The 25,268-nt window shown below is 46.5% G+C and overlaps 1 protein-coding gene and 1 long non-coding RNA gene across 4 annotated transcripts in view; one reads left to right on the top strand and one right to left on the bottom strand.

Moving 5' to 3' along the window:
• Positions 1-25,268, top strand: part of CARD14 (caspase recruitment domain family member 14) — a 462,412-nt gene that overhangs the window by 170,242 nt on the left and 266,902 nt on the right. For 2 of the 3 annotated variants that reach the window (XM_085617432.1, XM_085617431.1), the window contains exon 2: positions 13,305-13,392. Coding sequence is in view for 1 of the 3 variants with exons in the window: in XM_085617433.1 (XP_085473559.1) it covers positions 24,693-24,709 (17 nt within the window). In the remaining 2 variants the exon portion in view is untranslated. Of the gene's footprint in view, positions 1-13,304; positions 13,393-24,495; positions 24,710-25,268 lie in introns of those variants that run through there. The other variant, XM_085617433.1, reaches the window with a different exon arrangement.
• On the bottom strand, positions 3,010-24,618 carry LOC146810433 (uncharacterized). Its single transcript, XR_014966590.1, has 3 exons — positions 24,578-24,618; positions 9,421-9,521; positions 3,010-3,114 (listed from the first exon to the last, which is right to left on the bottom strand). It is a non-coding gene; the product is annotated as an uncharacterized LOC146810433 (long non-coding RNA).

Genomic DNA, 25,268 nt, shown 5'->3' with positions numbered 1-25,268 from the left:
GGATACAGTCTCTCATGTTATGCAACAGCTTCTGAGTTTTCTTTTGAATCCTCCCTTGGTGTAATGAAGTGTCTTCTGCTCACTCAGCATGTAGACGGTGGCCTTTGGTTGGGAAACAGTGGGTGGGGTCTGGAAGACAGGAATATAGGTTTCTGGTAACCTACGAGACAAGACAGAGGGTGGAACACAGCAGCGTGGTTAGTTGAAAGGTGAGGTGAAGCTGAGCAAAGTGGAAGAGCTGAGTAAAAGAGGAGCCAGTCATAGAAACCCGACCGGTTTCTTGACAACCAAACCTCACGTGAAATCAGGAGTGTGGTGAGAGAGAGTGAGGCTAATAAAAGAATCTCAAGGAGTGTGCCATCTCCAGAGTTAGAAACAGGAAATGACTCAGAAAATATGAATAACTGGCACAGGCTTATGGAGCTGCCCTCTGCAGGGATCTTTAGAGGTCAAAAGAACAGCACATACTTTATACTCTGCATAGAGCAAACATGTACCACTTCCCACCGCTGGTACTTATGTCCTGTACAAAACATCTGTAGAACTAATTGAGGGACTCTGATCTGATCTATGTGCTAGAATGAGCCAGGTGGGCAACCCCAGGTGGAGGTGGAGAGTTGTTCTACTTGAGTCAACAATGGTGTTGAAAATGCTAAAAGAAGAGAGGTGTCTCAGTGGAAATACAACTTTATGCCACCCTCAATCGGCCAGGACCCTACTGCCTTGTGACACCCACAGTGGTCTGCGTGAAAACTTCAGGTGCTCCAATTGGCCGGAGTTTCCCATAAGCTGCGGATGCACCTGGCCCAGCAAGCTATGGCTAATAGATCCTGGAGCATCTCATTGATAGCGGTATGAGACAGTGGAGTTGCATTGCTTGGCCAAGACTGGTGCCCACTAGTGGAAGTTTTGGATAAAAAACTATTTTATTTTGCTCTTTTATTCTTAATCAATATCTGGTTATCTCCTTCATTTTTATCTAATTCTTTATTTCTACAACTTTGGATCTCTTGATCTCTTTGTCATTTGTATGTTGAGCCTACCTGACAGCACAAGCTTTCTGGTTGCAAATGATGTCTCATCAGCTTATCAAGAACTTACAGAGGGCTTAAAGCGCTCCCAATGCTTTGCATTGGTAGCTTTATAATCACTGCCATTTGCTTGCTTCTTATTTGATGGCTTACCTTGTAATTGTCCCGCCACTGGAGCATATGCTCTTTAATTGTATCCCTCTACAGCATGCTTTCAGAGACTTTTAGGGAACAATTTTGTTTCTGTTTGTTTAAACACTCGAAGTGCATGTCTTTTCCAGCTGTCTCACTTGTGTGCTTCTCTCAGCTTCAGTCATTGTTGCTCTCTCGTCTTTCTTTCCCCTGCGCTCCGTACTACTCTTTCTCACATGTGTGCTTCTCTCCAACACTCACTCGATGCTGCTCTCGCATGTGTGCTTCTCTGTTTGCCCCATGTTGATCTATCCCTCATGTGCGCCTCCCCCAGCCCTCCTTTTTGCTGGCCCTTTCACTTTATAAATAAAAGCGCGTTTGCATTACTTCATTTTCATGTTTTTTTTAAATTTACTGGTCCATCTCGGATGAGTAAATTAAAATAAAATGGTGCCCCTTGACACCCATGCGTCGTGATGCATGCACACGCCTACAAAATTACACAGCCGCATCAGTGTGGTTTTTTTCCTTTTGTTCATGTTTTACAGCTTTGTCATTATTCCTGATGTTGTACAGCATAACAGAAGGCAGAACCAATAGTTCTCAAATGCAAGACCTATTGGTTTTGCCATTACTTGTTTTAAAATATTGTGTTCAGTGAAGGATTGTCATTTTTTACAAAATTTGGTTTGGATCTTTAGGTTCTTTATCTACGGTATTGCTGTATTTTAGTGCTGTTTTATAAACACCTCCCTCATTTGTCAGTCAGAATTATCTTTAATCAGTTAATAATAAAAAAACATAAAAGATACACACATATACATATATTGAATTTAAGACAGTTACATACTAATAATAATATTAATAGTAAACCCCCACTGGGAGAAATTCAACTTGACACAATAAAAAACAATTTAGTTAAATATTTCCAGATGTAAAGATAGAATTGATAAAACCTGAGGCTCAAAATCCATAAGTAATGTCATCAGAATAAAAAACACAGTGTGATAGCACAAGAAGTAGGCAGAGCCACAATAAGATAAGAAAGGGTTTATTCCTTTCTTTTCCTTTTATTTATAATTATAAATCTCTATTCCTCTTTTGCTCCGCTCGAGTTTCTCTTCCCTCGTAGAGACTCCAAGGTATCTTTACTTTTCTCCTCCTCTCCGCCTTTTCTTCTGTCTTCCCTCGACTATGCCCTCGGGAAAAGTAGAAAGATACGTGGCTGTTAATCACCCGTATCCGCACACACGAAGCCCTTCACCAAACACCACTGCGTAATCTCCCATCAACCAGGTCGGTGGTTTTTCAACCTACATTACTGCTCTCAGAGGTGGTAGGTTGGATATGTGGGTGTGTCTAAGGGAGGGAAAGATTGTAGGTGGTTTCCCCCTTTTTAGCCTTTTCGGTCTCGCCTCCCCAACGCCTCTCCTCTAGGACCCTGCCCACTACCCACAAGCTGAATCCCACTGCTTCAGTATATCCCCCGGAAACAACACTTGCATTGAGCCGTGACTCCCGACCGGAGTCACGGTAGACCTGTCCGTCACGCCTTCCCTCGGGTCTGTCTCTGCACTTCCCGTAGTATCTTCTCCTTCTCCTGCCCTGCCTTACGCGTCGTCCTTCCAGGTCCAGATGTCGTCCTCTGTTTTTCTTGCTCTCCTCTCTGTCTCCGCTGCTCCCGCTTCTCGCTCGCATTCCTCCTCGAACTCCACTCTGCTGCCCTTCTCCTTCAACATGCCGCCCTCTTCAATCCTTTCACTTGTGACTACTTCCGGGTTAGGAATGAGCAGACTGTTGAGCGTGTCTCTCCACTGCCCCCAGGGTGCCTCTCTTCTGATCCCTCGTGTCTCCTGCCACAGCACCTCCTAACCAGGCATGGACGATCGGGCCATGAGGCAACCGGCCAACGGTCAGCCGGACCCTGCAATCGACCAGGGACGTGCCGGACCTGGAAGTAGAAGGATTGAAAGCCAAAAACCAAAGCAAGATACAAGCATTTGTTTCCTTCTGATGAGCTAACCACAAAGGGGGCATGATCCGTATACAACACAAAAGACTGGCCCAACAAATAATACCTACAAGCATCCATGGCCCACTTGATAGCTAGACACTCTTTCTCAATGGTAGGTTAACAGGTTTCCCTAGGGAGTAGTTTCCTACTGAAATACACAATAGGGTGTAACACTCCCGTGGATCCAGGCTGAGAGAGAATGGCCCCAAGACCACTGTCCAAGGCGTCTGTCTGGAGAATGAACTGTTTTGAAAAATCAGGGCAGGCTAACATCTGTTCGTCACATATCGCCCCCTTCAAGCTGTCAAAGCTCTGTTGATGTAAAGGTAGCCACTCCTGTAAACGGGTTGAATGTTTCTTAGTCAAGAGTTCTGTTAAGGGAGCCGCTAACTCAGAAAAGCAAGGTGTGAATTGTCAATAGTATCCAATTAGTCCCAGAAAGGATCTGACCTCTTTCTTGGTCGTGGGAGGGTGTAAATCTGTGATTGCCTTTACCTTGTCCACCTGAGGCCGAAGGCGGCCTTCTTGTGTGTGATACCCCAAAAATCGAATAGACTTGGTGGCCAACAGACACTTTCTGGATTTGCCATCAGGCTAGCCTGTCGGAGGGTAAGCAATACTGCCTCCAAGTGTTGTCAGTTAAGTTAACAGGAATGACTAAAGATCACTAGGTCATCTAGGTACGCTGCAACATATGCCTGATGTTTCCTGAGTACCAGGCGTTGAAAGGTGGTGGGGGCTCCATGTAACCCAAAAGGTAATACTCGGAACTGATACAGTCCGGTTGGTGTAGAAAATGCAGTTTTCTTTCTGGCGGAGGGTGTGAGAGGTATCTGCGAATAACCCTTTGTAAGGTCTAGAGTGGTCATGTATGAAGCAGACCCCTGGCTTTCGATCATCTCATCGATTCTGTGCATAGGGTATGTGTCGAAGTGTGAAACCTCATTCAGTCTGCGAAAAACAATGCAAAAGCGAATGGACCCATTAAGCTTGCGGAATAGCACCACCGGAAAGGACCAGTGACTACAGGACGGATCTATGATTCCCCCCACCAACATGTCCTCTACTTCCTGTCTCACAGCTTGTCTCCATGCTTCGGGTATTCGATACGGACGAAGACGATTGGGGTTTACACCCTCTATTCTAATCTCATGTTGTACTAGGTGTGTTTTTCCGGATTGGGTAAAGAATACGTTGCTATACTTACGGGCTAGGTTATTCAGAGGTAGGCGTTGTGTATCTGATAGATCAGAATCCATTGGTTTTTTCCCTACTATGTGATTGGTGCTTTTGTCAGGGACAGTAATGTCCAGGGGGTTTGTATCTCTTACAAACAGCGTTGGGTTCTCTTTTTCCAACCAGTTCTTTAAGAGAATAATATGAGATTTGTCCATGGCCCCCTCTTTGTGGTGTGTCTAATCTGTATGTGACAGACGTGATCTTATCCATGATTTTCTAGGGACCCTGCCACTTGACTAATAACTTATTGTCTGAAGAAGGAAGAAGAACCAGTACCTTGTCCACGACAGCTAGCTCCCTTAACTGGGTGTTGGCATCATACGCCCTTTTCTGTCTCTGCTGTGCATATTCCAAATTGTCTTGAGCTTCTTCTCATAGGGTCTCTACTTTTAGTTTAAGTTTGGAGGCTTAATCAAGTAGGTCTAATCCTTCATCTTCCTGGTCCTCCCACCTCTCAGTGGCCATGTTTAGAAGGGTACGTGGTTTTTTACCAAATACAAGCTCAAAGGGGCAAAACCCCGTGGAGGATTGGACATGGGTGCGTATGGCAAATGGGACCAACTGTCAATCAATCAATCAATACATTTGTTGAGCGCGCTACTCACCCGTGAGGGTCTCAAGGCGCTGAAGGGAGGGGGGGGTGCCGCTATTGCTCGAATAACCAGGTCTTGAGGTGTTTCCTGAAGGTGAGATGGTCTTGGGTCAGTCGTAGGTGTGCGGGGAGGGAGTTCCATGTTTTGGCTGCCAGGTAGGAGAACGATCTTCCTCCGGTGGTGGTTCTGCGAGTCCGTGGGACTGTGGCGAGGGCGAGGCTGGCGGAGCGGAGCTGGTGGGTGGGAGTGTAGAACGAGAGGCGGCTGTTGATGTATTCGGGGCCCATGTCGTGGAGTGCTTTGTGTGCGTGGGTGAGGAGTCTGAACGTGATCCTCTTGCTGATGGGGAGCCAGTGCAGGTTTCTCAGGTGGGCGGATATGTGGCTGTGGCAAGGGATGTCGAGGATGAGTCGTGCTGAGGCGTTCTGTATGCGCTGAAGTCGTTTCTGAAGTTTGGGTGTGGTTCCTGCGTACATGGCGTTTCCGTAGTCCAGTCGGCTGGTGACGAGGGCCTGGGTGACGGTCTTTCTGGTTTCGGTGGGGATCCACCGGAAGATTTTTTGGAGCATGCGCAGGGTGTTGAAGCAAGAGGACAAGACGGCATTGCCTTGCTTGGTCATTGTGAGGGAGGAGTCCAGGATGAATCCCAGGTTGCGAGCGTGGTCTGAGGGTGTCGGCGCGGAGCCCAGCGCTGTGGGCCACCAGGAGTCGTTCCAGGCGGATGGGGATTGTCTGAGGATGAGGACCTCCATCTTGTCTGAGTTCAGCTTCAGGCGACTGAGCTTCATCCATTCTGTGACGTCTTTCATTCCTTCCTGGAGGTTGGTTTTGGCGGTGGCTGGGTCTTTGGTGAGGGAGAGTATCAGCTGGGTGTCGTCGGCGTAGGAGATGATGTTGATGTTGTGTTTGCGTGCGATGGCGGTGAGGGGGCTCATGTAGGTATTGAAGAGGGTTGGGCTGAGTGAGGAGCCTTGGGGTACGCCGCAGATTATCTCGGTGGCCGCTGAGCGGAAGGGAGGGAGGCGGACTCTCTGGGTTCTGTCGGAGAGGAACGAGGTGATCCAATCCAGGGCCTTTTCTTGGATCCCAGTGTTGAAGAGGCGGGTTATTAGGGTGCAATGGCATACGGTATCAAAGGCTGCCGAGAGGTCTAGGAGGATGAGAGCGGTTGTTTCTCCGTTGTCCATCAGGGTCCTGATGTCGTCGGGGGCTGCGATGAGGGCGGTCTCGGTGCTGTGGTTGGCTTGAAATCCAGACTGAGACGGGTCGAGCGAGTTGTTTGCCTCGAGGAATGCAGTCAGCTGTTTATTGACGGTCTTCTCGATGACTTTAGCCGGGAAGGGAAGAAGAGGGATGGGGCGGAAGTTCTTGAGGTCTTTGGGGTCCGCTGTGGGTTTCTTCAGAAGGGCGTTGATTTCTGTGTGTTTCCAGCTCCTAAGGGAAGGAGGCTGACGTGAAGGAGTTGTTAATGACATTCCGGAGGAGGGGTGCGATGATGTCGGCTATGTTGAAGATATGATGGGGGCATGGATCAGAGGGGGAGCCAGAGTGGATGGTGGTCATGACGTGGGTGGTGTCTTCAGTGCTGATGAGGGTCTAGGCGCTGAGGGTGGTGGTGGGGGTCGTAGGTTCGGTGACTGGAGGTGGAGTCTGGGGTCCGAAGCTGTTGTGTATATCTGCGATCTTGCAGTGGAAGAACGTGGCGAGGGAGTTGCAGAGGTCTTGAGACGGTGTGATGTCGTTGTTGCTGGCGCTGGGGTTGGCGAGCTCTTTGATGATGCTGAAGAGTTCCTTGCTGTTATGGGTGTTGTTGCCTAGCCACTCTTTGAATGATGTCCTTTTGGTGGTGCGGATCAGCTGGTGGTGTTCGCGAGTGGCGTTCTTGAGGGCTGTCATGTTTTCTGTTGTCCGTTCGTGGCGCCAGGTTTTTTCGACGGTTCGGCAGGATTTCTTTGATTTTGTTGAGGGCGTCTGTGAACCATGAGGTTTTCCTGTTGCCGGTCTTGCCTCGAGGGTTCTTCAGTGGGGCGAGGTCGTCGGCGCAGTTGGTGATCCACTGTGTGAGGTTGTGGGCTGCGTCGTTGGTGTCAGCGGTGTCGGCTGGTGGGTTCTGGCTCAGTGGTGAGAGGAGCTGGTCTGTGGTGATTTTGCTCCAGCATCTGCGGGGGATTTGTTGCGTGCGGTGGTGGGATGTGGTCTTTTTGAAGGTGAAGTGGATGCATCTGTGGTCGGTCCAGTGTAGTCCGGTGGAGTGGCTGAAGGAGACGTGGTTGCTGGTGGAGAAGATGGGGTCGAGCGTGTGGCCAGCGAGGTGGGTGGGGGTGTTCATCAGTTGTTTGAGTCCGAGGTTGGCGAGGTTGTCTAGCAGGGTGGTGGTGTTGTTGTCGTCGTTGTTCTCCAGGTGGAAGTTCAGGTCCCCTAGGAGGATGTATTCTGGTGAGGCTAGGACGTGCAGGCTGATGAAGTCGGCGATGGATTCACTGAATTGTGTGCGCGGGCCCGGGGGTCTGTAGATGAGCGTTCCTCTAAGGGTGGTCTTGGGGTCGGTGTGAATCTGGAAGTGTAGTTGTTCGGCGGCAGAGAGTGTGTCTTCGGCGTTGATCGTGATGTTGATGGTGTTCCTGTAAATGATGGCGGTTCCTCCTCCGGTTTGGTTCACGCGGTCCTTCCGGGTGATCTTGTAGCCGTCCGGGATGGCTATGGAGATGTCGGGGGCCAAGGAAGCGTTCATCCATGTTTCCGTGAGGAAGGCGACGTCAGGTGCTGTTGTGTCGAGGAGGTCCCAGAGTTCGACGGCGTGCTTGTGGACGGAGCGTGTGTTGAGGAGGATGCATTTGAGGTGGTTGTTGTTGTTGCTTGGTCTGGCAGGCGGGGGGCAGGTTCGGAGGCAAGTGAATTTGCAGGCTTGACAGGTGAAGGGTCCGTGGGTGCGCTTCGGGGTGGCTCGGTAGCAGGCGGGTTGTCGTCCGGTGTTGAGTGCATTGAGGGCAGCGGTGTCGTATCTCAGACGGATGGGGCCAGGGGTTCTGGCACTGGGCGCGGTCCAGGCGCGGTCGGGCGTAGACGGGCTTGCCTTTGGCGGGCGCGCCTGCTGCGCGCGTCCGCTGCATGGCCTCCATATGAGGGTCAGAGGGAGGGAGGAGTAACCAAACGAGCAGAAAGGTATAAAAAGCAAAAGGCAAAGATGGACACAGAGGAAGTGGGTACAAAAGGCAAAATGGGCACAGAGGAAGGAGACAAAGACAGTACCAGTAGAGACGCAGGCGATGCGGGCTGAACACGTGCGGCGGCAGCAGAGAGTCACAGGTCACACAGGGGGCTGCGTGGCGGTGAGGGGAGCGACCTGTCTGGTGACAAGGTCAAAGGTCGCTCTCTCTACCGCTGCGCGGCCTCCATATGAGGGTCAGAGGGAGGGAGGAGCAGCTGGGAGGTGGGAGACGAGGGGGCGGGGCCGCAGGGACGCAGCGGCGGGAAACAGAGGCAAGGGGACAACGAAGGAAGGGGGCACAAGGGGGAAACGGGCCAAACGAGCAGAAAGGTATAAAAAGCAAAAGGCAAAGATGGACACAGAGGAAGGAGGTACAAAAGGCAAAATGGGCACAGAGGAAGGAGACAAAGACAGTACCAGTAGAGACGCAGGTGAGGCGGGCTGAACACGGGCGGCGGCAGCAGAGAGTCACAGGTCACACGGGGGGCTGCGTGGCGGTGAGGGGAGCGACCTGCCTGGTGACTGTAACTGTCTGTCCCAATCCTTGCCTGTTTCTGTGACCGCTTTCTTCAACAGGGATTTGATGGTGCATTATACCGCTCCACCAACCCATCGGTCTGTGGGTGGTAGACCGAAGATCGTATCTGCTTTATACCCAGTATCTTACACACCTGAGACATCAATCGGGACATGAATGGGGTTCCCTCATATGTCAGGAGTTCATTGGGGAAACAAACCCTACAAAAAAAACATCATGCCCTGGGCCATGAGGCGGTCATACTGGTTAAGGGAATGGCCTCGGGATATCTTGTGGCGTATTCCACAAGTACCAAGATGTATTGATACACTCTTGATGACGCTACCAGGGGACCCACTAAATCCATACCCACATGGGAAAATGGTGTTTCAATATTAGGGAGGGGCTGTAACGGTGCCTTTGGTATGTGGGGAGGATTTACCCTCTGGCATCTCTCACATGCTGCACAGAATTGTCGGATGTCTGAGAACACACCTGGCCAATAAAACCTCCGTAGTAGGTATTCCTCAGTCTTGTCTCTCCTAACCTCCCCCTGTCTGCCTGTGGGCTAGGTGGAGAACATGGTCCCCAAAGGGTAGCGGTACCAACAACTGTGAAACCAGTCTATCTGGGTGTCTTACTCTTCTATATAACAAACCCATGGAGACATAAAAATAGGGTCCCACCTGCCCTTCTTCGTTGTCAATGGTTTGGGCCCAAGCACGTTCCAAAATGGGATCTTCTCTTTGTGCCGCTCTAAAGCTGCGGGTCATTACTGGTGCCTCGTCTGTTGGAGAGGAAAAAGAAGTGAAAGGAATGTCAGAACCACCAGAAAGGACATATCGTTGGTAATGTGCCCGTCTTTCTCGATGGGTTAGTTGGGTCTTATACCTACCGCCTGTTATTTCCTTCTGGGAAAAAGGCACCATAAAGCATCCTGTTTCTCTTCCATGGTCTTTGTTAGGAGCTGAGGGAACTCCTCATAATCTGTCCCCAGAATCATATCCTCCGCCATATCTGGGATACCGGCCACCCACTCTATTTCATGCCGCCTATCACAGTCCAACTGTATCTTGGCTAGAGGATATGGTTTACTATCTCCATGCACACAAGTGATCCATGCAGTCTCCCCTTTCAGCCACTATCCCGGACACACCTTTTCTGCTTTTATTACTGAATGACGGCATCCGGAGTCAATTAAGACCTTCATGAGGATTTGGTTGACCCTCATCCATTGATGATACTTCGCCTCCCCTTGACCTGTCCATAACACCCACCCTTGTAAATAACCAACCTCCATGGGTTCTATGGTCGTTTTCTTCTGGGGACAGTTTCTATCAATGTGTCCCCATTCCCCACACTGAAAACACTGAGGTCCCGTTACTGTATCTCGGAATGGGTATCTAAGGGTCGGTCAGATGTCTGGATTATGCCTTGGGCTCCCTATAGGTGTGGAGAATCTCCACTCTCGGAAGGGGTATCTAAGGGTCGGTCTGATGTCTGGATTATGTCTTGGGCTCCCTATAGGTGGGGATAATCTCCACTTAAGGGCTACTGGAGTGGGCTAGGCATTGACCGTCTTGTTTCCACGGGTTGGGGTGCTCTGCCCTATTTTGGATGTATTGTTTGAATTAAACTTCTAGGTATAGTGGTTTTATTTGGGAGGCTCTATGGACACTGCAGAGTTCCTTGAACATTACCATTCTAGCTACAGTTAGCCAGCGGAGAAATTGTAGTTCTGGGGTCATACGTTCTCTTGGGTAAGGGCCGAGAAGAAGCCTTGCAGCATAATATTTGGTTAGTATTATATTCCATATGATGAATCTGGGTGCTCCCAGGTATAGGGTGTTGTTATAGACAAGCTTGGAGATTACGAGTGTGAGAATAGCTTGTAGTTTTTGTTTGTATCCAAGAGATGGAAAGATCCTGTACATTGTTTTCATTGGGTAGATTGCACTCTTTGCAATGCTGTTGACATGTGGTATCAAGGATAGGTCTGTATCCACGGTTAGTTCTGGAATTCTGACTTCTCGTGATGGTGTTGGAGGGATCTTGAGTTCCTTGGATGAAAAAGTTCTAGTTTTGTCTTTGTCTGCAGGTCATGATCTCTATATTTGTGGTCAGAGCTTTTAGTGGTTACTCACCATGCATGTGATTATGGTGCAAAAACAGTTGTCAAGTTTTGTGGTGAAGAGGCTTTCCGGGCAATCAATTTGTAGAATGGTTTGTGTGTTATCTGTATAGTAGTAAAAGGTAAGGTTGAATGGTTGAAACATGGTTGGTAAGGGAGTTAGGTAGATGTTGAATAACAGAGGGGATATGTTAAACCTCTGAGGGACGCCACAATACCCTATGGCTGCCTCGGTGCCAGACTCCAAAAGAGCAGATTACAGCAGGCACAATGACCTAGAAATGTATAAGTATGTAAGAAGCACATTTGCAGGCAGGTGGAAACAAATGTGGCCTAACTGGATTTAATGCAATTACCCTCCCCTTTACTTATCTGTGGCTTGAGGACAGCAGATGACAATTTTTTTGAAATGTCATAAAAAAAGTTAGCAATAAGATGAATGAGTTGCATTTACTACTGTAGCACTCTGCAACTTGCATGTTTAGGGTTTAAACTGTTTAGCAAAATATGTTCCTTTTTTAGGGTAAAACAAGGTAAGGTAAAAATGTGTCCCCCAGTTTAGTTTGCTTTTTAACCCCATCCAACATTGATATAATAAGACAGATCCTCAAGAACAAGCAACAAGTCCACATTAGCTGTTGCGCTTTGGTTCCTTTTTATTTTTGGGTTAGAGCAAAACGGTATACTTGAGGCCTCATTTGTTACACTTATTCTATACATCCCTAACAGGTAGAATGCACATATAGAGAAATTAGACAAGCAAATTAAGTCCATCATTCAGCTGTGGAAGAGACACTTATTTGATAACTAAGGGGAGGGCTTTTTCACAAAGGTAAATTTATATGTGTAAATCTACTACTGCATCTATCTAGTAGCAACTTTAACCACGTATGCTGTTCACCATTTCAGAGTGTAAAGTTAATCTTAGGTGTAGACTTACATACTCACCGGTCTCCACACCTGATGGCGCCTCCTACATTTGAATTGACAAGTATAAAGATAATACTTATAACTTTTCAGGGATCGCTCTATGGAAAAGTATGGGGAAATTATTAAAGGTTATTTAGCTTTATCAACATATTTAAAATACTAAAATACTCTAATATAGAATAGTAATGTACTGAAATCATATATTTATTTTAAGCCTACAATTAGTACTGTTTGTATTTGCCCACTTCACTAAACCACTACTCTCTTAATCTCTAATTACCTCCCATTAAGGTATTTGTATTTCTTATTTTCCAGCCATAATCCCCTGTCCCTTGCACATTAACTACTAAAACGTAGGCCGCATGTGCAGAGATATCTGCACAGAAAAGATAGGAGTGCCGGAGGTCTCTCCATGGCTAGTGAATAGCATTTAATAGTACATGAATAGCACTACTATAACACTACGGGATGTACTGCAAAGTGCAGTTTGTTAATAGGCCCCACATGAGTCTTCAAATAAACTGTATCTGAGGCAGGTAGAGGTTGATTGTGGTGCCATTTGATATAAAAGCAAATGTAATTTAAGATCTAAAAAAATAAGAATTTAAACTTTCTTTACACGATTTACTCCTTACCATTTTATTCAATGAACATATGAATTGGCTCCCTGAAGTATTGGAGCTTAGCATCTATCCCCCATGATTAGTCTGTCTCATGAAATGGTCTGGCTTTGCATCTGTTTCTGGTTATTATTAGGGCTTTCTTGCCTGAGGACAGAATGCCAACAATAGCTTATCAGCCTCAGCAATAAGTAATCAAAGGCCTAGCTCTAGCTAGAGTGACTCCATCATCGAGCTTTGTGTAACTCATTCCCAGCACTGATTCTCTAGTTTTCCATAAATAAATGGCTGCACAAGATCAGTTAGAGGATCACTTTAACCTTATATACTCTCGCGGGCAATATTAATGATATGTCACCATATGCTCTGTTGAATTTATTTAAGCTGCTCATAGCACATAGGTACTAGTTTTACATGGTGCTTATTCCAAGATTTGTTCTTGATAGACATAATTTATAGATATTTTTTTTTAAACCCTATCCCAAGAAGTTCTCTATATTTATTGCCTACTTAATACTTGATATGTGTCTTTTTTATATGTATTAACAACTTACTTTCCTTATAGCGTTTTGCAAGGCAATCAATCCGGCACTGCAATGCCATTTCTCGTCATAGCTGGGGATAAAGGAAAAAAAGTCCTGCTTAGATATGGTTGCCTTCTTCTGATTCAGAGTACGATCAAATGGGTGGGAGGATATTTACCACACCCAGTAGATACAGATACACTTGCATGAGGTGTCACTAGATGTCATAAATACATCCTATTCTGACATTCTCTGAATCGGGTCCTATGAAGGCAACCATTTCTAAACTAGCCCTGGAAATAAGGCACAATATGTGACTGCAGTATTTGCCTTACTAAATCCGGAATGTTTTGCCTCTTTTCCAGGATTTTCCAACAATGGATTCTGCCATGTTTTATCTTGACGAAATCTGAATGGAGGGGAATTTTCTGGTTGTGGTAATTACTGCACCTGGTAAGTATCCTCTTCTTATAATTATTGCATGAACTGGAATTTTGATCCTGCAAAGATTCCTGTTTGCACTATCATTGGAATCTATAATTAAGGTCATATTTAGTGCTTAATCAAATGAATTTCCAGATGAAGAGTCTGAGCATTATGTTGTCGTCAAGGGCCACCGAATAACTACAGTGTAACTCAGAAGTGTGTTAAGACATTGTGAAAAAGACCACGAGCTTAGAACTATATACTGGAAAGAGAGGAAAACAATACAGTTACAAGAGAATGGCGAAATGCCTTGTAGTGTCCTCTTACTCTTTATGAGCCATGTAAAACTGTTTGGAAAGAATGGGGTGACCCAACCAAAAGCAGATTTCTGCTGTTTTCATTGGAGAGCAAATAGATTACACAGCTGTGCAAAATCTTTAGAGGGAGAACAGTCTTTTATTTATTTTAGCAACTGTAATTTGAAAGTAGGGTATTTAGACAGTATATTAGAAACAAAAATATTGTGGAACAAAATATTGTGTCAGGAATGTAAAGGACAAAAATATTATGAAGGTAAGTTTCTATAGGTAAGCAACGTTTTACTATATATAACTCCACACATATGTGCCTTTACGATGTATATATCTTCAAGGTATGGGGATGTAGAGTTAAAAATAGTATATATATACTTACCTATTTGCACTTACCTTCTCAATATTTTGGTCCGCAATATTTTTGACTCGATATTCTGTCCACATGATATTTTTGTTTCCGATATTCTGTCAGTGATCCTACATTAGCTAACCTGGCCCTTTTAAGTTGGAAGGTCAAATTTCAGTGATATTGACATAAAATTAATAGGATGTATCTAAATAATATGCTGGTAAGGTGAAAGCACTTTATTACTTACTGTCTGATTATTTTAGAAGATTTCTGTATTATATAGAGTTAAAAAAATATTTGTATCTGTTATGGCTTTTCAGCTGAATAAATAATTAATTGATGGTTGATGATGAGTGAAAGATAAATCCGAAATGATTTACCCTGTCAGCAGAGCGTACAGGTTATAGTCAAAGCCATCACTGACAGCCAACACTCAACTAAGACTGTCTGGCTGAAAGAAGAACAAGCACGACAAGGGTCCCAAATAATGGACAGAATCCAAAGACTTTAAATGTGAAAAATGTCGGTTGGGTCGATTCTAGTGCATTCACATCGTCCGGCGGGCTGCCCAACATTTTACACATTTAAAGTCTTTGGATTCTGTCCATTATTTGGGACATAGCATGTTGAGTGGTTGGATCCCTGTGGACGTCTGATAGTATCAGGTTATCGGCTCCCAGGAGCCGGCTGGCCCTGGATCTGAGGCCCTTCCACCAGTCTCCGACCGGTGGAAACTTTGGGTTGCTCCCTACCCTGTTCTGATGAAGACCCCTTCCTAAGGAGCTAATTGACATACCTCTCTCTTGGGTTCGAAATGTCAACACATACCTACTTCCTGTGTTGGAAATACGATTCCCGTCTTATCTAAGACATAGGACATTAAGGAAGAAGTTATAAATCAGTAGTTACATATTTTCCGAACAGGCCTCTTTTGTATAAATGTGTATATATTGTTTTTATGTTTAAACCTTTATCTTCTACTTGATCTTTATCATGAGCACTTTCTCCAATCACTCTTTTACTCACTTATGAGCAACTTGATTAAAAAATTAAAAAACTATAAAAGCGAAATAAAATGCATCTGTGATGAAAATTATGATTTTGATTGTCTGTTCTTTATGTTTTGGGTACGATTGTTGTTTAAATATTCCTCTTGGGACCAACTGTTTTTTGTACCATACAAATTAAGTAGGCTAATTCTTTTATTTGTATTTGCCAATCTGAGTTGGATCGGCAAATAAAAATAAAAAAAAGGGCAAAAGTTTTATTTTTTTATGTGCTGGATAGTAGCAACATGGAGGGCACAGATGGGGGCGCAGCATGAGTGGGTTTAGAGGGCAAGTAATGGTGACAAAGAAGCGGGACATGGGTGGGGGAAGCAACACAGATGGTGAGTGGGTGAGGGTGTAACATAGAGTGCAAGGATGGGGGGGAAGAACAACGGATAAGATAGCAACGTGGAGTGGGCGGGAAGAAGCACACAGTTGGAAAAGCAACGAGGGAGGACACTAAAGTGATTGTAACATGGAGGGGCAGAGAGAAGCACACAGGCGACACTGAGCAACACGGAATGCAGAGGAAGAGAAGTACACAAGGGAGACAGCTGGAAAACACATACACTCTCCTGGAGTGCTAAAACTAAAAGAAAAAAGTGGTGCTTAAAAAGGCAAGCAGTGGAAACATAGAAGCCAGACAATCAAAAGAGGTGGTATAGAGGCTAGGCTGCATGGAAGGGACAAACACAAGACTGACAAGCCGTTGTATGTATAAGAAGCAGGCAAATGAGAGTGACAGAAAAGCCAACCAATGGTAAGCAATGGGTGGGCTGCAAGCCCCTGCATGTTCTTGGTAAGCCCACAATATGTATTTCATAACTAGACAGCTGTGCAGTCTGGTAGGCTCAACCTGAAAAGGAATGAACTCAGTCCCAGAATGGTTTAATGTAAGATGAAAAACTCCATATGGTTGTCAGTGTTTCTGAGGCTATAGCCCTAACACGCAATGTTGGAAAGATACTGTTAAATAGAGGTGAGTATTAGACTACTGGTAAATAAGGATGGCTCCGCAATCTAATGGGAGCCCGACTATATGCTAAACATGGATGGGTCAAGGCTCAAACCCTAGGAAACTTAATCTGCCACATGGAATTATGCGAACAGTAGAATTTGGGTGTGATAAGGTGCACCCAACCAGCAAAAAGAGCAGAATCTTTGCAGATAACTAATAACCCCCATTAGTATGAATAGAATCAAAAACTGGGCTCCGGGGGCTTGGCATGGGATGAATGGAGACAGCAGCGTGAAAGCTGTGCTCCAGTACTTGAGGCCCGCAACAGACAGCATCCTGTGGCCTCAGGGGACCCCAAGACCACATGCAAGTGGGGGCACATCCTGGAATCCAAAGAGATCGAAGGAACAGCCTCTGTGTCCACAGACCTGAGGTGAACGAGCCGTGCTGCCGGCACCAGCACAGAGGCAAGAAGGCACTAGCCATGGAGCCAATGACCTAGCCAGCCAGCTGGGAGCTTGAAGAAGGGAACCAATCAGCATGTGGGGACTAGTCAAGGGCTCTTCCTTGATTCCTGCTGCCCAGGGCCCTCCAGACAGCAGACTGCCATAACCCAACCAGAGGCTTCGCAAGAGGCACCCTTTGTAGGTAGCCCTAGAGCAGGATGCGGCACTGAATACCCCACCGAAATAGCTTGGAGTACCGCAGTCCCTTGATATTTAACCATCAGAAGGGCCAAAGGAGTAATTATGGTGTGCCCTAAATTGACTAAACTTCTCCAGGGGGTGGAGACACCCTGCTTGAAGAGCGATGAAACCCCACTGGTAGTGGAATCAGTGGCACAGGACTTGGGGGCACACAAGGCCATCATACTGGCAGCCATATAAGACACAAAAATGCCCCTACGAGTTGCGAGTAGACCATAAAACCTTTGCTTAGAAGGTGACAGAGGCAGAGTCCACACTGGCACAGGTGCAGCTAGACCTCCTTAACTATGCCTTCCGCATACAGGCCCTGCAAAAGGAGATGAACACATTTTAGGGAAGTTTAGACGATGCAGAAGAAAGATCCTGCTGCATTAATGTTTGACTGGTCGGTCTCCTAGAGGGGACAGAAGGCCCCATCATGGAGCTATTCCTGCAGGACTGACTGGCATGAGTGAAGCTGGAAGGTAAAACATCTTATTGGTTCATGGCACGCACCCATAGAGTACCATTCAGGCCACCACGACTGGGGGCACAGCCACGTGCCACCGTGGAACAACTGCTAAACTTCTGCAGCAGAGATCAGGGTTAAATGGCATCTGCACCAGCTGGTCCTGCCATATTCTCTTCTATTCCAATCAAAACTGAGATTACTTGAGACGGTTACCTCTCACTTCTTTGAGGCAACTGCGGAGGTATGGGAATGGCTGAAAAAACATGACTATCCGCTGCCTGAGAAGAGGGAGTCATACTTGACCAAGTACTGGCAAGAGCACAATTGATGCTGTAGACCCCGAAAACGTACCACAATGGCACCCACCAAAATCGAAGGCAAAAAGGAACTATGGCAGAGATTCAGAGAGATCGCTACATGGATACTACCAACCGCTGGAAAACTCACGCACAAGAACAAGAGACCACCGACGAGTAGGACTTGCTGCTGGGAGACCGAGAAAATGAACACTAACCACCCAGGGTCCCTATGACCGCAGATGAAAGATGAACAGGAAGCACGCATGAGAAAGACAGTTGGCTGAGTGCCGGATGAGCCCCCCTTGGGAACTCCGGTGAACATGGGACTATTCCGTGCAGAGCATGGCCCTCGATACTGCACTGACAAGATACAGAGCACAACATTGGCATTAAGGAGGCAGATTCTCAATATCTTGAGGGGATTGATATAACGTGAATTCAGGAGGCCAGTTTGAAGGACGCAGCACGGTAAGGTAAGGTGGGAGGGAAGTTGGGGACCAATTATTGAGTTGAGACACATGACACAAAACACAGGATTTGAAGGGGAAATATACGATACAGGGGGGAAGACTGACATTTGAAAAGGGGAACCAAGTCAGCAAACAGGATAACCCATACACTATTGACATAGAATGTGAATGTCTGGGAAGCAAAATTAAGAGGCCCAGTGATGAAAGCACTAAATAAATACTCACCAGACAGTGTCTTCCTCCAAGAAACACACATGAAAGGTACCAAATGTGGAGCATTGAACAGAGGGATGTACGCGCTGGTGAGCCACGTGGGTTACACTACAAAACCCTTCCATGGTATCAGAACGGGGGCAGATGACCAGAGTCACTACACTGCAACACTGGGAGAGTGGTAGGGGGAAATAATAGCGCTGGTAAATGCATAGGTCCCACCGGGACTGCAAATGGACTCACTGGGTACAATAGGCAATCTGATTATGTAACTGACCCATGCACTACCAATACTGGAAGGGGTTTTCAATCTGAAATTAGATACAGAACTCGACTGCACCACTGCAAGATGGGCAACCCCGCCCCTGGCTGAAGAGCTCTATTCCTTCACACAGGCAGTTGGCATTGCAGACATCTGGAGAACACTGCATGGACAGTGGTGAGGGGTTCTCCTATTACTCTGGGGCACACAACACTCACTCCTGTATGGACTACTTCTTTACACTGCAAACAAATATACACAGATTCTAAGAGGTGGAATATGTGGCTTGGGGAATCTCAGAACACTCACCCCTAAGCATCCACCCAAAAACTCGAAATCTAAACAGAAATTTAGAATGGCGACATGGCGTCTCACCACCCCAAAAAAAGTAGAGCGCTTATGGGAGGCCACCAAATACTACTTTATTTATTTTTTATTTTTGGGGGGAGTTTTATATAACGCGAACTGAACCGGAAGGTATTGCGTATAAGAGCGATTTACATGAGCACCAGTTGCATTACACAAGGTCACATTCATTTTTGTTAGGCACGGGAAGATTAGAAATTTGCCCAGAATCACAGGATGTTGAGCGTCGTTGCCGAGACTCAAACCCAGTTCCTCAGATTTTCGGTCGACTGCCCTAGCCATTGGGCCAAATCCTCATCCTCTTGTGTACTTTGACAACATGAACACAGTAAGGGAGGCATCCACGCTCTTGGAGCCCTATAAGGCCATAATACAAGGAGTGAAAATATCAAAGGTTCAGGGGATGAGCGCAAAACAGAAGCAAAAAAGTGACAAAATTGAGAGGGAACTCTTGGAATTAGAGAGACACTATCTCCTGCAACCCTGGCAGCACAAAAAGCCTACATAACACTGAAACAGGAGGAAGAACGAACAGTGGTCACGGAGATGGTCAAGCACACTTATGTAGTGCAACAAAATGCATTTATGAGGCAGGAGATAAGGCAGGCAAGATCTTGGCTTGGCTTAGCCCCAGGAAACGAGAAAGGTACTACATCCCTATGATAATAGACCCAGATGGTAGGCCAATCTGAGGCAGGAGGCCATAGCCGACGTATGGCAAGCTATATGCAGGACTGCAAAATCACACCAGTCAGCCAAGGCCTTATGGGAGTTCTTCTGTGACTGTCCCTGTAGACAACTGTGGGACACAGCGCAGGGGCACTAGAGGAGGACTTAACCCAGGAGGATGTGCAATTGGCCCTCACTCAACTGAGATCATGGAAAACCCTTGTCTCCAATGGATTACTGGCGGAATTCCTTAAGAGAATGGCCAGTGAGATAGTGGTGGCGTCCACGAAAGCCCACCAGAAGGACATGTTCCCCAGAGATTTAGATACAGCAACAATTGTACCCATACCCAAGGCAGGGAAACCTAGAGAGTGCTGGGATTCATACCAGCCAATCTCTCTCCACAATTCAGACACTAAGATTCTATCAAAGGCCCTGGCAAATAGATTGAGAAGCATGACACTGGTATCCCTGGACCAGAATGATTTAATGTACCACATATCTACGAAGTTTAATTTGCGACACCTATAGGTCAATGTGGTGGCGGCGAGGAACCTGGTGGAGCCCCTGTCTATAGCCCCCTCTATGCAAAGAAAGCATTCAGTACATTGGAGTGGTCATATTCGAGATCCTCAGGAAAATGGGCTTTGGTCACAAATTCCTGAAATAGGTAAAGTTACTCTACACAAACCCCAAGGCCTGTGTTAAAGTTAAGGGTCCTATCCCGCGAGTTCCCGATACGATGAGGCACAAGACAGGCCTGCCCTCTTTCGCCAATGTTATTTGTGCTGGCTTTGAAGGGGCTGGCGGAATTGATGAGAATAGTAGCCCGGATTTGGGAATGGAGATGGGACCCCATATGGGAGGAGCGGATTTCTCTTTATGCAGAAAATATCCAACTGTGCTTGGCAGAACTAGAACTCTCCCTGGTAAGGTAGGGTGAGGTATTTCAGATCTACGGGGAAAAACCAGGATTGAGTATAAATGGGGACAATCACTTCAAATACCTGGGGCTTTGGATATCCACCAATGAGAAAACGCACTACGCAGATAACCTAGCCCCTCCTACTCACAAAACTAGAGGCAGACATAAAATGCCAGAGAGCTCTATCACTTTCACTGATGGGCAAGGCAGCACTTTTTAAAATGCTTGCACTGCCCAGATTCACATATGTATTACAGAACAGCCCATATGCGATACCACCAACCTTCTTCCAGATACTTAACAGGCTACCAAGATCCCTGCTTTGGCCCGCTGCAAATTGCGCTCGCTATGCTCCAATGCTCGATATACGAGGGGGGTATAGCACTCCCAAATGTCCGGGAATACTACGAGGCAGCACAAGTTGGCATCATAAACAAGTGGGCATATATGTCAAACTGAATGATCGGGCATTTCGAAAGGACCGGGCGGCGATGGGTGAGAAGGGATAGCTCCATGCCATATATGGGGGCAGACTGGTGATCGATGGACCGCCAGTGATCACCATGGTGGTCACTACTTGGCTTCGACTAATAAGAAAAATAGGGTGGGAAAAGCTACCTACACCAAAGACCCCTCTGTGGCTGGGTGACTAAACTAGCCCCATCAAGGCCCTACCGGGGTTCTGGACTCGGGACTTGATTGCCTTGTCTACCCTAGGGTATGTAAATAGCACAGTTCCCATGGAGCACTTGAAAAGGAAGTATGAAATGTCATCCAACCAGCTTTTTAAAATACTTGCAGCTTTGCCATGGAATACAGGCCCAGATCCCCTATAGGCAAGAGATCATAGAAGAGTTCCCTTTGGAAAGACAAGTGCTGGATGGATACATGGCCGCCAAGGCCATTTCCCTAGTATACGGCATAATAATGACAAACACACAAGGAGACCTGAGCAAATTAAGAGCCCATTGGCAGGCAGACCTAGAAGACATTGATGACGATGACTGGAGTGACGCCCTACAGTTCCCCTGAGGACTGGTGAAAAAGGCACACTTCTGCTTGATCCAGATCAAAGTATTACATTACTACACAAAATAAGAAGGGCGGGAGATGATAGGTGCCTGCAATCAGCATGTATACTTCATCCACATGATCTGGGACTTCCCACCGCTAGCGCCGTTCTGGGTATGGGTGTGGACCAGGCTGGAGGTCTTTTGTGCATACAGATAGAGGGGCAGGCTTCCCTGGCACTATATGGCATGTGGAGGGACTAAAATATTACATAGTAGCCGAAGATACTGGTCAATCTGAGATTCCTGCTCGCCAAAGAAGAAATTGTGTGGAAATGGGATCAAGGAGACTGGCCACGGGTGCAAGACTGGGTTAAGGAAATGAATAGTGCAGAGCAATAGAACAAATAGTGTTTTAAGGGCAGAGGATGCCCCAAGAAATTTGGGAAATTATGGGATAGTGCGACAAACCTTTAATTGAGCTGCTCCTATAGAGCATCTGAAACCAGGAGTTTGGCTGATCAGAAGGCACCTTGGTTATGTTAGGTAGGGAAAAGGAACTTATTCATAGGGCCTGATTATGAGTGTGGCTGTCTTATGACTGTCGCACCACTGGCGGTCCTTCATCTGCCGGATTACGACTCTCTGATTCGTTCCAGCGTTGGATCATCGGCTGGGCGGCAGAGGGGCAATGCAATATGCTGAGCGGGGCGGGCTCAGTCCTGGCCAGCATATTATGAGCTTCCCCATTGCCAGCCTTTTCATGGGAAAAGTGGGAAAAAAAGGGGAGCCCTACGGAGCCCCCATACTCCCCACCATGGTGATGCTTTCAGGTGGCACAACATATACCAGCCTGTCTGTTGCACCCCCAGTTCCAGCACGGCATGGACTTCACAGTTCATGCCATACTGGAACATTTTTGCCATTTCCATTGCCGTGCCTGTTTTTCTGGCACTTCCATGGGAAAAGTAAAAGGACCATCCGTCTGCACTATTTGAACTCGTAATCAGTGCGGCTGTGTTGGCAGGGAGCTGGCGCAACTGCGCCAAAGTCGTAATCGGCCCCATAGTGGGATGAAGAATTGTTGGTAGCGGAGTCAAATTTGGAGAGAGTGATAGCTAAAGGTTTGGACTGTGAATCAAGAAGTGGGTTATAAAGGCATTGGATAGCATAGAGAGTTATTTTTTAATTTTTATAACTTTATTAAATACAGACATCAAAATCTTTGCCATAATTCCAGATTAACCATTAAAAATGAAATAGACGACTGCCCTGGAATGGGAGCTTTCTAAGACATTTACATTTTAATTGATCAACCTATCATACCTCTAGAGAAGGCAAAGTTGGCACTTGCAGCACGATAACCGGTCTCGTTTACTGTATTACCTTTCGTACACAGGCAAAAGTAAATATTTTTGAGGTGGTCGAATGGACATTATTCCTTTAATGGGAATAAAATCTGTGCAAATTTAGGTTATAATGTACTAGTCAGTCTTAGAATTTTTCCCCAATAACTTTTATCTTTTTCAACCTCTGCATAATGTTTCTGCTGATTACTTTCTGAGCTGCTGAGGGATTTAGTTTTCTGTATTTCAGTTGTCTTTGTAGAACGAGTCAGACCTTTGTAATTTGCATTGCTCTTATTTGATCCAAACATTCATTTGTGAATCCCTCTATACGATTTTTGATCTTCCTTTTCCCCTTGAACATGTCTTCCTGTGATTCACCTGCTTACTAAAAACGTAGCTCTTCATATAACAGCAAATTGAACCCTTACATTCTCCATTACCTCCCAATAAATAACTTCATTACTGCCACCTGTTCGTAATTTTTACATAGCTGGCTAACCTCACCTGCATCTCACCTTTCCTTTTCTACTCGTGCCTATTAAATATATTTCTGCATTGGAAAGGTTTCTGTGGGATACAGTGGGGTTTCTGAACTACACCGCAATTTTACCCTTAACCTACCGATACACATTATATGGTACTTAGTCATCAATAAGGAAACATCAGTCAGCAGATACGTCTTTTCTGGAACATCTTCATCTGCATAGTAAGTCAAGTCTTACCTTACTAGACACATCGACATAACATGAACTGCCCAGAAGAAGACATATCTCCTGCGCATCTTTCCCCTGTTTCCATGAAAGGCCGACATCCTAGCAGCCTGTAAAGTGTGTAGGTTAAAACGTAAACAGACTCCTCTCTAGAGTATGAAGTGCCACAGCCCCATGCTCCCCCAAAATCGCACATTGAACAGTCCACCCTGCCGCTACCCTCTATTGTGGTTCCTAGGACAACCTGCCCAGGGTACAACAGCAACATGGAAGAATACACGAACAAAGCGGGGGCAGGGAAGAGAGGGCAATAAGGGCAACCCGATTTGACCCTATGTGGAGCCAATCAAGGTTTTTGCTTTTTTTATGCGCAAATGCACGTTTTATAGTAAATGTTACAAGCATGGGCAATGACAGTAGATTCGGCTTATGAAGGAAAGTGCTTTTGTGTCATTAATGATGGGGTTTAGCCACTATGTATGTCATAAATCTGTGGCGGTTGGCGGTTGGTGACCCACAAAAATGGTCGTTCGACATCAATACAATTAAAACGACTGCCCCCCCTCTCGGATCCCACCTTTTTACAGATCTGTAAAGTTTACCACACTCTGGTCAAGCGAGTTTTACTCTCTGAAAGATGCTCTCCTGGACAGCAGAGACGCCTCTGAGCGCCCCTCGAAGCCACCTCGTTGCCCTAACCTCCTTGCGTATACCCTCAGCCCGAGGGGTGCCCCTCGTTCCTACCAACCTTGAGTCTCTGGGAAAGTGGATTGCGTGGCTATCCCTGGAGTCGGCGTTTCAGGAGACAGACCGAGCGGGGGTTTCGTGGAGTCGTGTTCGCCCCCGCCCTACTTTGCAGCGAAACGCCGGTTCATCTGAGTGCGTTCAGATGGTCGCCGCGCCCGAGGACACAGAACCGCGCTGGCCCCGCACCCCGTTCCCTGGACCCACCTGAGGTCAGTGCAGCATGGTGCTCGCCGGCACTTCCGGGGCTCCCTTCCCTACCCTTGCCTTGCCCCTGCTAGTGAAAGGACAGTAACCCTGCTGGACTCAGCCTGACCTGCCGAGGGGGCTGGGGGTGCACACAGCAGGGGGACCTGCGCCGCCTTACCGTGCACTGGAAGGAGATCCGCGCACAGGGATACTATGCAAGTGCGACTCTTTCCTTGGGTTTTTATTACTTTGAACTGCTTGGAACACATCTGCAGCGGGCAGCCCCTCAAGGAATGGCGACAGCGAAGAAGTAAGTACAACCCCTGTCACCTCGTCTCTGGCCACATGTCTGCTTTGCCTACCCTTTCAGCAGGCATTGGGAGAGTTTCTGCTCCCCAACGGTTGTTACATTTGTGCCAATGCTGGGCGGACCACTACGTGAATCCAACGACTACAATGGCTTTCTTGAGGGGGTGTTGTAAACGATGGTGATGCCGCGTATTTTCTTTACCAAATACCAACAAGGTATTGTCACTTTATTTACAATACAATGGGTCTCGCATTTACGCAAGGTTGAGCTATTGACATTGTAAATGACAATGCCTTTTATTTTTGTTTTCAGTTTTAAAACATAAAAAAGGCATTGTCATTTACAATGCCAATAGCTTAAACTTGTGTAAATGCGAGACATATTGCATTGCAAATGCTTGTTTTACTCTAACGTCAAAGTGAGAGGATTTATGTGAGAATCAGGATGGGTATTGTGGGTGTGCCGGACGGAAGGCTGTACGATGGTATTTTTTTCTAGCACACAACAAAATGTAAATGTCTGTAAATGGACTGTGCAGATATTTCAGAATGTATCAGAA

This window comes from Triturus cristatus, chromosome 7 (genome assembly GCF_964204655.1).
Source record: "Triturus cristatus chromosome 7, aTriCri1.1, whole genome shotgun sequence".
Lineage (NCBI taxonomy): Eukaryota > Metazoa > Chordata > Amphibia > Caudata > Salamandridae > Triturus > Triturus cristatus.
Note: the sequence above shows the minus strand (reverse complement) of the source record. Positions and strands in the feature narration are given on the sequence as shown.